At 38.8% G+C, this 16,796-nt stretch overlaps 1 protein-coding gene across 16 annotated transcripts in view; it reads left to right on the top strand.

Moving 5' to 3' along the window:
* The window catches only part of LOC109688271 (uncharacterized), a 123,457-nt gene that overhangs the window by 92,803 nt on the left and 13,858 nt on the right, over positions 1-16,796 (top strand). For 5 of the 16 annotated variants that reach the window (XM_074053368.1, XM_074053369.1, XM_020166592.2 and 2 more), the window contains 3 exons: positions 2,516-2,642; positions 2,855-2,906; positions 3,127-10,931. In XM_074053368.1, the coding sequence (XP_073909469.1) occupies positions 2,516-2,642; positions 2,855-2,906; positions 3,127-4,657 (1,710 nt within the window). In that variant the 3' untranslated portion in view covers positions 4,658-10,931. Of the gene's footprint in view, positions 1-2,515; positions 2,643-2,854; positions 2,907-3,126; positions 10,932-14,067; positions 16,076-16,796 lie in introns of those variants that run through there. The other 11 variants (XR_012441052.1, XR_012441054.1, XR_012441053.1 and 8 more) reach the window with 10 other exon arrangements.

The raw sequence follows: 16,796 nt of genomic DNA, 5'->3' as shown, positions 1-16,796 counted from the left end.
TATAGGGCTCCAGGGACATGAATGGTAGTAAAGGCATATTTAGATTCTTCAAATCCAGAAACATGTGTGCCATACCAGACAAAGCTTCTGCCATTCATAAAATATTCACCATCTGGATGACTAATGGGCCGGTTGGTCATCTCTGGCTAGCTAGAGAACACCTCATCCATAATCTGGTGGACCTGAATCAACCCATAATAGGATGGCTGGGTTTAGAGTCTTACCAGCCAGAAACGCGCTTTTTCACATAACATGCTTTGATATTTGAACATGCAGGGGTTTGTTAGCCAATAATTTCCTTTATATTCCATGAGAATCAAAACTGGGTTCAGAACTCAGATTGTGTGTTCATGTCTCAAATAGATTTGTCTGCTTCAGGCTGCCAGCCTCAGGAAACCGAATCAAGTTACTTTGATAAACAGGCCACTGGGAGGTGCCAGGAACCTAGCATCTGGGTCAAGACTCCTATAGGTGTCTCTAGGCTTTCATGTACAAATAGGAAGAAGGGCTTCATCACATCTGGCAAGCCCAGAGCAGGGGCATTTATGAGTGCCCTCTTGATTTCTTTAAAGGCCTTTTCTTGCTCTTCTCCCCATACAATGGTTTCCCATCCCCCCCCCCACTTTTGTCTTCATAAAGGAGATCTGTGAAGAAAGAGTAATTGGGGATCCAGACCCGCCAGCAACCTGTAGCTCCTAGAAATTCTCTAATCTGCACAATGGCACATAAGGGGGCAGGGACTCCTTGGGGTCCCCCACTATTATGGGTTTTTCTGGCTTTTTACATTTTTCCCTGCACTTGGAAGCTGCTGTCACCCTGGCTACCATGACCCTACCTTCTTCCTCTAGGTGGAACTTTAGCTACTTGGGCCAAATGTGGACTGCATCCTGTCAGTAAATAATTCCCCTACAACCACTTTAAAAACTATTGATTATAACCTTATCTAATGACCCCTCCGAGGGCCATCCTACACCAAAAGCAGACCAGACTATTCCATAGAAGATCCTAAGCTTGCCAGGAGTCAGCTTGATCCCAGAATCTCCTTTAAACCCCCTCTTAAAGTTCTTAAGCGTGCACTCTAGGGGAATGTTCTTACTCTGACCTCTGATTCCTCCCATTTGTCAGACATTTAGACAGAGACAAAGAAAAAGGGAGAGGGCTGTAGAGAGGAGGTAAGGGGTCCTCCTCTCTGGCACACAGGGGAAAACAACAGCACTCACTTTGTCCTTCTCTGGCTGCTCCCCTCATGGGGATTTAGGCATCTCTTGGCTGTGGTGAGTCAGTATAATCCCCACAGTGGATGCCCTGATAGGCTCACCTTAGATCGTATGAGTTCACCATGGATGTGTAGATCAGGACTCCACACTAGCTTCCTAACCAGAACTTTCACACACTGTCACATAGCACAGTACTTCCACCCCATTCCCTGAATCTGAAAGACACAGTTTCACCCCAAAAGTAAGTGACTAGTATCTTTGAGAGTTGATCAGGCTCCCCTTCTGCCTCCTGACAGAGGCTTCAATTTTAACCCGGGTTCTTACCTGTCTGATGAGTGGGGCTCCCAGGTCAGTTCCCAAAACTTTCCAGGTTCCTTTGTGCAACCAGAGCTCACCTCCTTGGCTCACCATGAGAGAGGCTCCCTCTCCTAGGATCAACACAGTCTGTGGCACCTGGGTAGGGGCAGCACTCCCAGCAGGCCAGGGACACTGAGCCATCCATCTATAAGGAAGTGAAAACACCACCCTCCAGATTCCACATGAGCCCCCAGAGAAATGTTACAGAAAGGCTCAGACAGACAGAGAAGGCACTAAAGCTTTCAGGAAGCAAGTTTATTAAGCAAACTGGCAGTGACTCAGCAGACTTGAGTCCAAAGGCTGAGCACCAAGAATAAAGGGGACCTTCCTTATCAACTATTTAGAGAAGGTTACAGAAATGGGGAGTACAGCTTGTCCCATACATAATCACATGCCATTTCATTGACTGCTGTAAGCTTTGGGGAAAGGTGACCCTTCTCTGGTCTCCAGGTAACATGCCCCAAATCTTGTTTTTCTTTGTTTCACTGTAGCACATATTAACTACTTATCATTTATTATCTCCCTTCCCCCTCCCTGCCTTCCTGCCACATCAGGACAAGTGATTTTTGTTTTTTGGTTTTTTTTTTTCCTTGTGGGACTGTGGTTTTAACTGAGGGCATCAATCCACCAACCCTAGTGAGGTTAATTGTTTTGTGCAAGCTCAGTTGCAGTTCATGTTTATGATCTACGTTTTAACAAATGATTGGGGTGATTCAGGAGCATTCCGTTTGTTCTGCTCCTGCTGTGTTTTCAGTTATGTTCAGACTAGCATTAAAAGTGCAGTGTGAGAAGGTGTAAGTTTGCATGAAGAGCAGGAAATTTAATGAACAAGACATGGATTGAATACTTTGAGACCACAGCATCATGTGAACACTTGAAGTTTAGATCTTCAGTCCTGTCAGTCTGATCTTCCTCCTTGAAATACACTTGTCATGTTTTAGGCATCTGTGACCTTTGATGACGTGTGTGTCAACTTCACCCAGGAAGAGTGGGCTTTGCTGGATCCTTCAGAACAGAAGCTGTACAGGGATGTGATGGTGGAAACCTTCAGGAACCTGGCCTCTGTTGGTAAGGATGACTTCATTCTCTTAGTCAATGAGAGAACCAGTGTTTGTTGGTCTTCAATGCTTTGGAATAGTTTGGAATGTGGAAACCATAAATACAGTGAATATAACAGGTGTTGGCACATTATACTGTAAGCCTACTTAGAATCTAGTCGTTTTACTATGGTAATATTATTCAAATGTTTTCTTTTTGGTCTCTATTTTATAAACAAACAGAGGAAGACAACACCATTGAAGAGGTGTACAAATATTCCAGAGGAAATCTAAGGTAATTTGCACTCACAAGAGAAAGCAACTTAGAAACTGAAGGAAAGGAATGTGAAACAGGTCATGTGAAGGGGAGGTTAGTAGTGGGGGGGAAGATGAAAAGAGTCAAAAGGGTATGGTTGATTTGCCTTTATTGGTGTCACTTAAGAATCAAAGAGGAATATGCGTGGGTCCCAAATGATAGAGTGAAAGCAATGTGGAATAGCTTTTACTTCTTCTAGGTACCTCAAAAAACATGAACGAATTCACACTGGAGCAAAATGTTATGCATGTAAACAATGTGGGAAAGCCTTCTATTGTTCCAGTAACCTTCAAAGACATGTAAAAACTCACAGTGATGAAAATTCCTATGTATGTGAGCAATGTGGAACAGCTTTTAGTTCTTCCAGTTACCTCAAAACACATGAAGGAATTCACACTGGAGAGAAGCCCTTTGCATGTGAACAGTGTGGAAAAGCCTTTAGATCATCCAATTACCTAAAAAACCATGAACGAATTCACAGTGGAGCAAAACGTTATGTGTGTAAACAATGTGGGAAAGCCTTCTATTGGTACAGTGGCCTTCAAAGACATGTAAAAACTCACAGTGGTGAGAAACCCTACGTATGTAAGCAATGTGGAACAGCTTTTACTTCTTCCAGTTACCTCAAAACACATGAAAGAATTCACACTGGAGAGAAGTCATTTGCATGTAAGCAGTGTGGAAAAGCCTTTAGATCATCCAATTACTTAAAAAAACATGAACAAATTCACACAGGAGCAAAACGTTATGCGTGTAAACAATGTGGGAAAGCCTTCTATTGGTACAGTGGCCTTCAAAGACATGTAAAAACTCACAGTGGTGAGAAACCCTATGTATGTAAGCAATGTGGAACAGCTTTTAGTTCTTCCAGTTACCTCAAAACACATGAAGGAATTCACACTGGAGAGAAGACTTTTGCATGTGAGCACTGTGGAAAATCCTTTAGTTCATCCAGGAACCTCAAAACACATAAAGAAATTCACACTGGCGAGAAGTCATTTGCATGTAAGCAATGTGGAAAAGCCTTTAGATCATCCAATTACCTAAAAAAACATGAACGAATTCATACAGGAGCAAAACGTTATGCGTGTAAACAATGTGGGAAAGCCTTCTATTGGTACAGTGGCCTTCGAAGACATGTAAAAACTCACAGTGGTGAGAAACCCTATGTATGTAAGCAATGTGGAACAGCTTTTAGTTCTTCCAGTTACCTCAAAACACATGAAGGAATTCACACTGGAGAGAAGATCTTTGCATGTGAGCACTGTGGAAAATCATTTGGTTCATCCAGGTACCTCAAAACACATAAAGAAATTCACACTGGAGAGAAATCATTTACATGTAAGCAATGTGCAAAAGCCTTTAGATCATCCAATTACCTAAAAAAACATGAACGAATTCACACAGGAGCAAAATGTTATGCGTGTAAACAATGTGGGAAAGCCTTCTATTGGTACAGTGGCCTTCGAAGACATGTAAAAACTCACAGTGGTGAGAAGCCCTGTGTGTGTGAGCAGTGTGGAACAGCTTTTACTTCTTCCAGTTACCTCAAAACACATGAAAAAAGACACATTGAGGGAAGCCCTTTGCATGTAAACAATGTGGAAAACCCTTTAGTATATATAATTCCCTTAAAACACAAGAACAAGTTCACACTGGAGCAAAACCGTGTGCATGTAAACATTGCGGGAAAGCCTTCTATTGGTCCAGTGGCCTTCAAAGACATGTAAAAATTCACAGTGGTGAAAAACCCTATGTATGTAAGCAACGTGGAAAAGCTTTTACATCTTCCAGTTACCTCAGAACACATGAAGGAATTCACATTGAAGCGAAACTTTATGCATGTAAATAATGTAGGAAAGCCTTCTATTGGTATAGTGGCTTTAGAAATCATGAACAAACTCATTGTGATGAGAAACCCTATATATGTAAGCAATATGGAAAAACCTTCAGTTTTTCCAGGTACCTCAAAGTACATGAACAAATTCACACTGGAGTGAAACCTTATGAATATAAAGAATGTAGGAAACACTTCTATTCTTCCAGCGATCTTCGAAGACAAACAAAATCACCCTGGAGCAAAACCTACGTATGTAAGCAGTGTGGGAAAGCCTCCTTTAGTTGAGTGTACTTCAAAGACACGAACCAAGTCACAGTCAACAGGAGTCCTTTATATTTGAGCCATGTGGGAAAGCCGTCTTTTCCTTACATGTTGTGAAAATGTATGGACAGTACTGCCAAAAGACAAAAAGGGGGAAAAAAGGTTACTCCAACTGTATCAGCTATCTCTAGATGTGTAACATGTAAGTGTACCAATTAAAAGACAGTGATAGAGTTAATTAGAAAATAAGCAACTTTCTGTACCATTTATGAATAATCATTGTACGTATGAAGACATTAGTTAAAGACAAAATGTCAGGTGTGTAGGAAGCACAAGGTGAATTGAACTTTTATAAAATATGGTAACAACACATAATAACAATGTAATAACATTGATCAAGAAAATCACTAAAGGATTAGATTTTAGGTGTTCTAATCACAAAGAAAATATAGGGATCAGAAGTACTGTGTCTGGTGGGTAGCCTGATTTCACCATGGTGTAATGTACATATATTTCAAAATATTTTATATTATTAATTTTTATCCTTATGTAAATAAAAACTGAAAATGAACAAAATAGACTCAGAAATACACAAACTCCTAGACCCTTCTTGACAGAAGTGCTAAAAACATTGGCAAAATCCAGTGTCTTCAACAAATGGTGTTGAAAAACTCAGTATTATATGTAGAATTCTCCAACTAGATACCTGTCACCTGGTACCAATATGAATTCAAAATGCCTCAAGCCACCATCTGAATATATGGAATCATCACAGTGAAATCTCCTTGTATTGTGAGTGTATTCTAGTTCAAAAATAAAATTAAGACACACACACACACACACACACACACACACACACACACACAGTAGAGGAGAATAAGTCATTCTGAGAGGAGTAGTCACGAAATGTAGAAAGAAAATAAGGAGAGGCAATCCCTTGCATGGGCACCGTCACTTAGCTGCACAAGTTTGTCATGCATGTGATTGAATTAACAGTGGCTCCTTGCCAGGCATGGAACACCTAATCATCCTGTTTGTGGGCTTAAAACTCGCTTTTTGAGTATAGTGTAATTTCTAAATGCTGGTGGAGTGGATCATGTAACAGTACCAGCCTAACAAGAATGAAGGCCTGAATTCAAGCCCCACTGCTGCCCCACACCCCAAAAAACACAGTAATATTATTAATTTCAAAATTACATCTGTACACAAATGGCAAATATTTGTTGTATGGTCAAATCATGAATTAAAATATTTTTATAATTTATATCTGGGCACCATTGGTCTCACCTGTAATCCTAGGTGTGTGGAATCAGAGACCAGGAAGATCAGAATTTGAAGCCAGTGGGTACAAATAGCTGTGAGAAACTGTCTTGAAAATAATACCATTCAGGGCCTATGAAGAGGCTGAAATATTAAAAGATCTTTCTAGCAAGCCAGGGGTCCTTAGTTCAAACTCCATACTGCCAAAAACTCCCAGTAACAATAGAACTGCACCGTGCTTGCTCCTGCTCTACCTTTCGTGGGCATACATGGGAAGGAATGTAATGCCTATGTTTATTGCAGTGCTGTTGACAATAGGCAAGCTATGCAATCAGCTTCCATGCCTAACAACTAACGTACCATTAAGAATATGCAATGTATATGTATACATATACATATATTATAGTATTCATATGTGAAGAAAAATGGAAACATATAATTTGCAGGATAATGGATGGAGCTAGAGATCTTCATGTTAAGCAAAATGAACAAGTCTCAGAAAGACAAATACCACATGTTTTATATAATATGCATAATCTAGGACTTGTACATGAATGTGTAAGGGGCACTTTTTGGGGTGGAAACCACTGGGAAAGATAGACAAGGCAATACCATGAGAGGGTGAGGATGAAGGGGTGCATTATACGCATCCATGGAAACAGCACAATGAAACCCATTGATCTAAAAGGCAGGGAGGGAGGAGTAAGTTGAGAAGAAAGTGTCATAGGTGGGATGAAAGTACATTATGGGATTGTGGGGTAATATCACAGTGAAACCTCCTTGTACAGTAATGTACACTGGAAAACATGTTAAAACTCAAGCGGAAAATTAGAAAATATGTATAAATGATTTATGTTAAACACAAACAAAAAAGAAGGAATGAAGAATCCAACTGGGTCCTGGAGGTGTGACTCAAGCAATGCAAGCATGACTAGCAGCAGGAGGAAAATGTCATTCATTCCTTTTAGCTAAATTATTACCCAGTTAATTTATGGTAGCACATTTTTTTCAGCTACATGCAATTATACCCAAGGATGGACCAGATTCGCGCAAGGGGAGGAAGCCTGGGTTAGGGAGAGCAGTCAGTGTAATCTGTCCAAGAAGCAACCTATAAACCCATAAGTGACTGTCCCTAAGAGAACTCTTATAGTACACAAATGAGATAAATGTCCAGAATATGCAGAAAACCTGTATGAACATAAGAAATGTGGGCAAGCCTCCAGGTCTCTTGGTTAACTTCAGATGCATGACATGGTTCTCACTATATACAGCCTATGACAATAAACAGTAATGACCTTTGGGTGTCACAGTTCTAGTCAGATACACAAAATTACTCCTGCTAGAGAGAAACCACAGAAATGTAAACAGTGTATGATAGCCTTTAGTACTTCTAGTTACACTGAAATACATAAAAGAAAAAACATTGGAGAGACACCTTATGTATGTAAGCACTGGGGAAAAGCCTTCTTGTATTTGACTCAGGTTTGCAATGTAAACATATTTACAGAGGGCAAAAACCCCATCTATGTAAGCAGTGTGGGAAAACTTTCATTTCTCCTTAATTGACATTTTAGCACATTAACATTGTCACAGTGCAGAGAGGCTCTTTGTATTCGAGCAATATAGCAAACCTTTATTTGGCAGAATAACCCAGTGAGTACAAACTGGTGAGAAAATATAAGTGCAAACAATGTGGAAAATTCTTCACTTGTTCTGGTTCCCTTAAGAGCATGGTTGGACTTATACTGGAGGCAATTCCTAAATACAGGATGTGGGAAGGCCCCATTATCACATGAACTTTCTAGCAGATACTACAATGGTTAGGAAAGGGAATTAACCACCATGTAAACTTTGGGAAAGTCTCTAGTCATCCCTGTTCAGTTGAATAACATAAAATCGCATACTGTGGTGAGAAATCCTCACTAGAAGGGATGTTACAAAGTCTTCATGTAAGAACGCACCCAAGATTAAAACCTTTTTTAATGTTAAAAAGACAGCAGAGTTGTTATTGAAAACAAATACTTTCATCTTCCACTTTTAACAGAAAAAGACAACCACCAAATGTTCTTGGGTGCCAGGTAATAGTGACACGCTCCTGTAATCCTAGCTACTCAGAAGGCAGAGATCAGGAGAATAGCAGTTCCAAGCCAGCCCAGGCAACCAATTCAAGTGACATAATCTCAAAAATTCCATTACAAAAAATGGCTGGCAGAGTTGCTTAAGTGGTAGAGAGTAGAGCGCCTGCCTAACAAGCCCGAGGCCCTCAATTTAATTCCTAGTACCACCCAAAAAATTCTTGCAGATATAATTTGACTTAATTCTCATGACTGCCCATCCTTGCTCAGTGATTCAAGTTTATCCTGTCCTTTTTTTGTTCTCTTCCACACCACCGTGCTCTTCATTTCTCTGTCACTGGAAGGAGAGATGGAGCCTTTGGGAAGTAGGCATGCAGCTTATGAGATGTCCCAGTAAGACAGGAAGGACCTGGAAGGCAATGCAAGTTTCCATTTTAAAGCCATGTTGAGTGATGCTTCTTTCCCTAGTATGAGCAGATTCTGCTTCTCAGGCACATATTTTGTATTGCTCATTAATAGTTTGTAGAATGTGTTGGGAGATGGGGTCTTTTTTTGATGGTCTTGAGTTTGAGTTCACATTCTCAGGCTTGGTAGGTAGCCACACCTACTGCTTGAGCCACTCTGCCAGCCTTTTTTTGTGTTGTTTTTTGTTTGGTTGGTTGGTTGGTTGTTTTGTTTTGCTTGAGATAGGGTCTCCTGAACTATTTGCCTGGACCTGGCTTCTCACCAATTTCCTCCTGACCTCTGCCTCTTGAATAGCTAGGAGTGTATGTATGAGCCAGCAGGAGGGGATGTTTGATCAGTATTGAAATGATGAGGTCTGGGCCTCAACCATGAGTGCCCCTCTATGTAGGTCCTAGGAAAATGAGCTTGAGTTTTGTTACTCAAACACATCCTGATGTGAGAATTCGACATGAAGACCCTCACAAGTTCTGGTGCCATGTCCTTGGACTTCCAAATGTGAAAATTGAGGGAACGCATTTCCAGAGTTCCCTTTGGTTTTAAGGCATTACTGCGATTTTTCCTTGGTAAGGCCTTGGGGTTGCTGGTTGAGTGCTCTGCTACTTAAGCCTCTCCCCTCGCTGAAATCACACTGAGGCCCTACCTCTGCAAGTTTCTACAAATTTCCAAAGTAGCACAACCAAATGGGAACAAAGAATTCAATACGTGAGTCCAGGGAGTCATTTCATAGTCAAACCAAAGCATAGGTTCATGTCTTTGTAAGTCACTCAAAGAAAGAAAGACTGTTCCACAATGCTTACATATGGTCTCTCTTTAATGAGAGTTTTGTATGTCCCCAAGTTTTGTTTAAATTAAAGAAAGGTTTGCCATGTTGCTTACACACATAGGGTTTCTATCCAGTATGAGTTCTTTCCTATATTTTCATGTGTCTGGAACAACTGAAGGCTTTTCCACATAGCTTAACACACAAAAGCTTTTCTCCACTATGGATTGGTTCATGTTATTAAACATCATTCAAAGGCAAGAAGACATTCCCACATTGATTGCATATATAAGGCTATTCTACAGTTTGAATACTCTCATGTGTCTCATGTTAACTGGGAGAATCAAAGACTTTGCCACACTGCTGACATACAGTGGTTATCTCTTCAGTGTGAGATCTTTCAGGCTTATGATGTGAAACAGAATAATTGAACACTTTCCCACATTATGAAATGGCTCCTCTGTCCACTGTTAGTCCTATCATTTCTCTGACAACAGTGTGGGAAACTGAAGATTTTTCCACATTCCTTATATTTACGTAAGGAATTTATAGCTTCTCTCCATATCTGTGACACAAGGATTGTGGCCTTTGTGTGTTCTGAAAGTCACATTGGTTTTTCTCCAGTAGTTTTGTTGTTTATAAAGTATGGCTGAGGATGTATCCAGGTTGAACATCTTCCTTAGGTTCAAAGAGTCTCCCTTCAACTTGATTTCCTGAAATAAGGAAAAGGACATTACTAAGCCTTTTTTTTTTTTAACAACTTAGTAGAAGTATTGGTTTATGCCCTGTTGTGATCAGAGCAGTGGTGTTGTTAGGGGGAATCTTAAATTATGCTTTCCAGCATTTTCTAAACATGGACTGGCTATTTCACATGTAATTGTTGTTATAAATCTCTATGGAGACAGCTTCCCTAATAGACATAAAATACTTTGAAAGTGTGGTGTTCAGGACACTACAGTACTAACTCAGATATTCTCAAATATATAATGGAGATGGTAAATAGTCCTTATTGTGCTGACAAGTTTACAATTCACTATAGAGAATGAATTGTACAAGAGTGGAAGAAATCACAATTTTTCTTTGGCAGCACTTGGGTTTGAACTCAATTTCTTACCCTTACTATGCATGTGCTCTATCACTTGTGCCACTCTGCCAGCCCCACAAATTTCAAGAACAGACGAGGCAGGGATGAACTTGTTCTTACATGGGAATGTGCATTGTATTCTCATCTATCTCCAGGACCTTAGAGACATTGTAAGTTGAAATGGGAAAGATAAAATTTAAAATATTTTTGATGTCACTGTGAATTCAATTTTGGATGTAATAAAAGTTTCTTCACTGGAGGTGTGGCTCTAGCCTGCTTAGCCTGAAAGACCTGAGTTTAAACTCCACAGGGAATATATATTAGCATACAGAGTAAGCTAACTGAATGGAAGTATAATGAAATGGCCAAAAGACATCTACTCAAAAGACATCACTATGCACAAACCAGTCCTGATTGTGAATGGGGGTGTCAGAGGAGGAGTTGAGAACATCCTATAGTCTCTGCCCCACTACTGATACAGATCTGTGATAAGATACCACCCTGAATTTAGAGTAGTTGTAAATGAACACTGCTACCACTAGGGAATAATTCAACCATTTAGGAATTGACACAAGGGAATCTGTTAAAATGCTCAATTATATAAAATGAGAATACAAAAATTGTGGGGTACTTAAACAAAAACCCTGAGCAACTAAGTTCACTAGGCAAGCAACTGTTCCCAAACTGGCAAGATAAAGGATCAACCCAGGGACTCATAGCTTCCTGGAGCAGAAATTCATAAGCAGAACAAGGAAAGGAAAACTTGAACTGCAGCTGATGAACTGCTGAAGTCTAAGTGTCCAGTAGTTTGAGAGGTAAATTCTAAATGAGATTCAGGTGTAGAGGACATCATATGTTTGAGAGTTTCACCTAAAAAAAAAAACCTACTAGGTTCTCACAGTAAATTTCAGCCACCAATTATAACAATAAAAAGCATTAGAAGGGCTGGAAGCATGGTTCAAATTGTAGACACATGCTCAGCTAGCATGAAGCCCTCAGCTCAAACCCCAGTACCTCAAATAAAATAAACAGCTACAATATACTACTTATTAATCTATCAATTATCTCAAGATGTGAATTATCTATATACACCAATTGAACAACCATGATACAGTTGATTAGAAAAAAAATGAAGCATTTCTGTTCTTTTCTTGAGAAATCATTTTACACAAAAAGACATGAGTAGCCAGTAATGGTGGTACACACCCATAATCATCAAGGCGAAGAGGGTGAGGCAGGAGGATCATGAGTTCGAGGTCATCCTGGGCTGCACTTAAAAAATAAGATAAAATAAAGACATGAGTAGTTGAAGAGATACTAGTCAAAGAATTGATAATATTACTTGCAATCTAAGACTAGCTCAAACCTGGAAAAGCTATACTTTCTGTCCTATCAGAAAGTAGCAACTCAAGATAAATAGAATACAGGGATGGAACAATGATAAAGCAGGCAGTTTTCCAACAAGACACAACAATTCCTTATATATAGTCACATAAACAGGGATCAAATTACATGTCTGAAAAACACACAGAACTGAACGTTCCAGTTGCACAACAGTATTTGGGGATGTCAATGCACATCTGTCAGTCATTGCCAGATGAAGACAGAAAGTCAATAGTGATATAGTGGAAATGAACAGTCATCCATCAACTGGAGTCATTTGGTATTGCAGAATACCGTGTCCAACAATGGAAGAGCACACATTGTTCTCAAATTCATGTGCACATTCACCCACACAGACCACAGTCTGAGCTACAAAACACACCTTGAAAAATCTAACGGAATAGAAATCACATAAAGCATTCTCTGAGATGATACTAAAATATAACTGGAATCAAACAGTTGGAAAACCTCCAAACAACTGGAGATTAAAGCAGAAAGTTATTCATAATGCACATGTTAAAGAGATGCCCCCTCAGAAATTTATTATATGCTGGTGGAATGGCTCAAGTTGTAGATTGCATGCCTGGAAGCGTGGGGCCCTGGGGTCAAAACCTACTGCCACTAGAGGAAAAAACACTGAGAATCCATAAAAATGAAGCACATCTTTCCAAAATTCATAGAATTGAGAGAACACAGTGCTGGGGACATATGTAAAGGAATCGGTCATGTTATCCCAGTTTACAGTGTAAATGTATATGTAGTCCTATCCTGGAAGGACTCTAAAAAATGTACCAGAGCTGGGCATTAGTGGCTCACACCTGTAATCCTAGCTACTCAAGAGACAGATCAGGAGCATCGCCATTTGAAATCAGGCCCAGCAAATACTTGGTGAGACACTATCTTTAAAATCCCATCAAAAAATGGGCTGATGGACTGGCTAAAGTGGTAAGAGCACCTACCTAGCAAGCATGAGGCCCTGAGTTCCAACCCCAGAAGACCAAAAAAAAAAAAGGGCAATGCTGTAGGTATCACAATGCCTGACTTTGAATTATACTAGTGCTCACAGTAAAAGAAACAGCAGGCATTGGTAAAAAAGAAAAACAAAAAAACGAGATTCAGAAATTATCACAATGAAATCCCCTCATATTGTTAATGTATGCTAGTTCAAAAAATGAAGCACACACACACAAAAAGAAAACAGGAGACTAGGCCAGTGTGTGATGATCAATCATGTAAGAAAGAATTAAAACAAGGTGAAGCCATACCTTGCATCAACACTGTCTCTTCCGTTAGTTATACGAGTTGGTCATGCATGGGATTGATTCAGCTCTGATTCCTTGCCAGCCATGGAATGCCTAATCACCTTGTTTTCTGCCTTACAACTCAAGTATTTAGCTTGTATAGTAGTGTGTTTTCTAGGTCATATCACAACATGGCAAATACTGGTATGTTGCAGATTCAAGTCACATCATGATTATTTTAATTTTTAAAAAAATCCTTGTTTACAGGTAAAAGTGGCTTATGCCTGTAATCCTAGCTACTCAGGAGGCGGACATTAAGAGGATCATGTTTCGAAGCCAGCCCAGGCAAATAATTCATGAGACCCTATCTCAAAAAAAATCACAAAAAATGGCTGGTGGAGTGGCTCAAGGTGTAGACCCTCAGTTGAAGCCCAAGTACCAAAAAACAAAAAAAGTCATTGTTTTGTCTCTATGTGGTCAAAGTAGTGAGTGAACTTGCCCAGGAAACACAAGGCTCTGAGTTCAAATGCCAGCCAGACAACATAAGAAAAAAAAACTGAGATAATTTAAAAACAAAATATTGAGGAAAGTGTTGCATAGAGAAATTATACTGTCTCCCAGAGGTGTGGAGGGAAAAGGAGGTTTGATAAAGCAGCTGGAATTAAATGTAAGAAAGTTGTCTCTTTTGTCAAAAAATACACAAGGGTGGTGTAGCACCCAAGAGCTGTTATTCATGTTTATATAAGATTGTATGTTTCCTTGTTATCCTAGAGTCTTAGTAAAATCTACTTAATGGTAAAAGAAACGCCTCAAGGAAGTAATGGAAGACTGGAAACTTTGAAAGTACCACAGGAAAAACCCTTGAAGGTATGGGCACAGGCAACAACTTTTGAAAAGGACTCCAATAGCTCCAGTAATAAGAGCAAGAATTGACAAATGGTGTTGAACCTGATTAGAATAGACTTGTAAGATTAGCATGTTTTTAACCTTGTGAATGTGGATTCTCCTGTGTAAAGTAAGTGAAGCAGCCATCTTTCCTTGGCTTTTTCCTCTTTTCCTGTGTAGACTCTCATTTCTATAAAATACAACGTGTCTTAATTATTCCAGAAATTTCCTTCAGGATTTGAGTGCAAGAAGATGGTTTCCTTGTTTGGAACCTGAGTGGGTACAATGATGATATGAAGAATCAAAGTCAATTGTTTTAGTAAGTCATTTGTTTCACACTAAGAAGTATGATGATGGGATCATGATGTATGTCTCCTGATGGGTTCCCTGATTTATTACCAACAAATCATAGAGTGGAATTGTAGGAAATTACAGTTTAGATCAGTAAGAAAAATATTTCTTGGTTTCATGAAATTTGTATTTATTAATATTGTAACTCATATACTATTATTATTATGCTTGAAAACATTTCTGTTTTACCTGTTGACATTCCCAAGCTATAATATTTATTGGGAGGCATAGTGAATGACTGTTCATGAGTCCTGTCTAGTTTTTCATGAGTAATAGTTTATAAGAGGACAAGTACAAACATTCAATTTCTGTCTTTCAGTTATTCCCTGAGGATGGGCTCAGTTCCCCAAGGAGCAAATTGTTTCTTTTTCTTTCTTCCTTTCTCTCTTTCTTCCTTTCTTCCTTTCTTTCTTTCTTTCTTTCTCTTTTGAATAGTACTGGGACTTCAACTCAGGGACTTACACTTGCTAGACTTGTGTTCTACCACTTGGGCCACTCACTACCACTTTTTTGTGTTGGGTATTTTTACTTTATCAATTTTTAAGTTTCTTGGAAATGATACTTTTAAAACCCACTAATTACTTTTCCATACTAAAGCAAAAGTCAGTTAATATAAATACTGAACATATTGCTATAAAATTAATCAACCAGCAAAAGTCAATTAATATAAATACTGAACATATTGCTATAAAATTAATCAACCAAGATGTAAAAGGTTTTTGACAACAATACTGTGTACAGCCATCTTTTACTCAAACCATCCCCCAGGATAATTGTTTATCTTTTGTTGACATTTTTTTCATTTTTAAAAAATGATAGCCCTTCACTGGAGCACCAAAATGTTTTTCCTTCCTTTTCAAAAGGCTAGGACACTTCTAATGACAAATGTTCTTCTCAGTGCTCTAATTCTCTTAAAGGAATCATCTGGCAACTCCCTTCTTATAAAAACAGGAAGTGCCATCATATTCACTTTAAATTCAAACCTCTTCCATTCTAGTCTAAGCAAAAAAAGGAAAGGTGAACACAGTTCCAGAGAGCTCTACTAAGAAGTAACTTTCACAAAGATATTACTATAAACAAGATCATTTTGATGCTCAAAAGTTGGTAATGTTTTCAACCAGTGGCAGATTTTAACAGTTCCAAGAATAGGTACACTGGGTATAGATAGCCCAAAGGCAAACAGGTATTCAAGAATCAACTAACAATGATTAATTATAAACCTGCTTTGTCAGAAGTCCTTTGTTCTCTACGGTTTTTAAAAGTGATAGAAATTTATAATGATGTAAAATCCCGAATCTATTGCAAAATTAGCTCCATTTTAAATGTTTGACACTGTAGTCTTGTTAACTATTTGAGTTAAGAATAGATTGTATTAGATACTACAGCTTTGATTTCATACTCTAAATTTAAAACTGTGAACTTAGAACAAAATACTGTGGTTTATGATGTTGGAAAGGGATGGGTTAATTTTAGGAATGAGTACAATAATTTAAATACAAATATTGTTTAAATTATTGAGAAAATAAAGTCAATGTTTTTTTTCTCTGGTTGTCTGGGCCTTGCTAGGCAAGAGCTTTTGCTGTGTGACTGAGCTACACCCCAGCCCTATCTTTCCTTTTGAAGTCTCCTCCATTATCATCTTCCTCTGCGTAAACAGTTTTTAAACAACTACCTTAAACACAAACCAGTATTTAACATGTAAAATCAAATTTAAAACTCATCAAATTAAAATTGGCTTGTTAGTGGAATGAACAATAATTTCTCTCTAGAGAAGGACCCCGTGGACAACAAACAACCCATGTTTTCTGTCATTTTGTAATACTGGGGGAAAACACATAATGTTCCAGTTAGAAGAGACGTAATGAGTTTTTTTCAAGTTTCACATTCAATTTTTAGAGAAAGACACAAATAATAGTTTAAATGATGCAATACTATCTAGGTAAATAGTTACATGGATGTGACCATTAATTATTCAGTTGTTTATAATGAAATTACAGGCAGTTTCCTGCTCTCACTCCTAAGACGAGACTTTTCCAGATTCATGTACTTTGTTGTCTGGCAATGCTTCCACACCCACACTACCTCCACAAAGTGCTCTTTAGAAAAAACAAGTTGGAATACCTGGACTAAAGTTACATTTCTTTCTTTGAAATGCTGTTTCATGCATTTACTTGATATATTCTGAAAGCGGTATTCTAACACCAAGGTTTCTTACTAATTTCTCCACACCTCAAACATACCCATAGCATTAAATAAGAGCAAGA

The sequence above is a fragment of the Castor canadensis genome, chromosome 14 (genome assembly GCF_047511655.1).
Source record: "Castor canadensis chromosome 14, mCasCan1.hap1v2, whole genome shotgun sequence".
NCBI lineage: Eukaryota > Metazoa > Chordata > Mammalia > Rodentia > Castoridae > Castor > Castor canadensis.
Note: the sequence above shows the minus strand (reverse complement) of the source record. Positions and strands in the feature narration are given on the sequence as shown.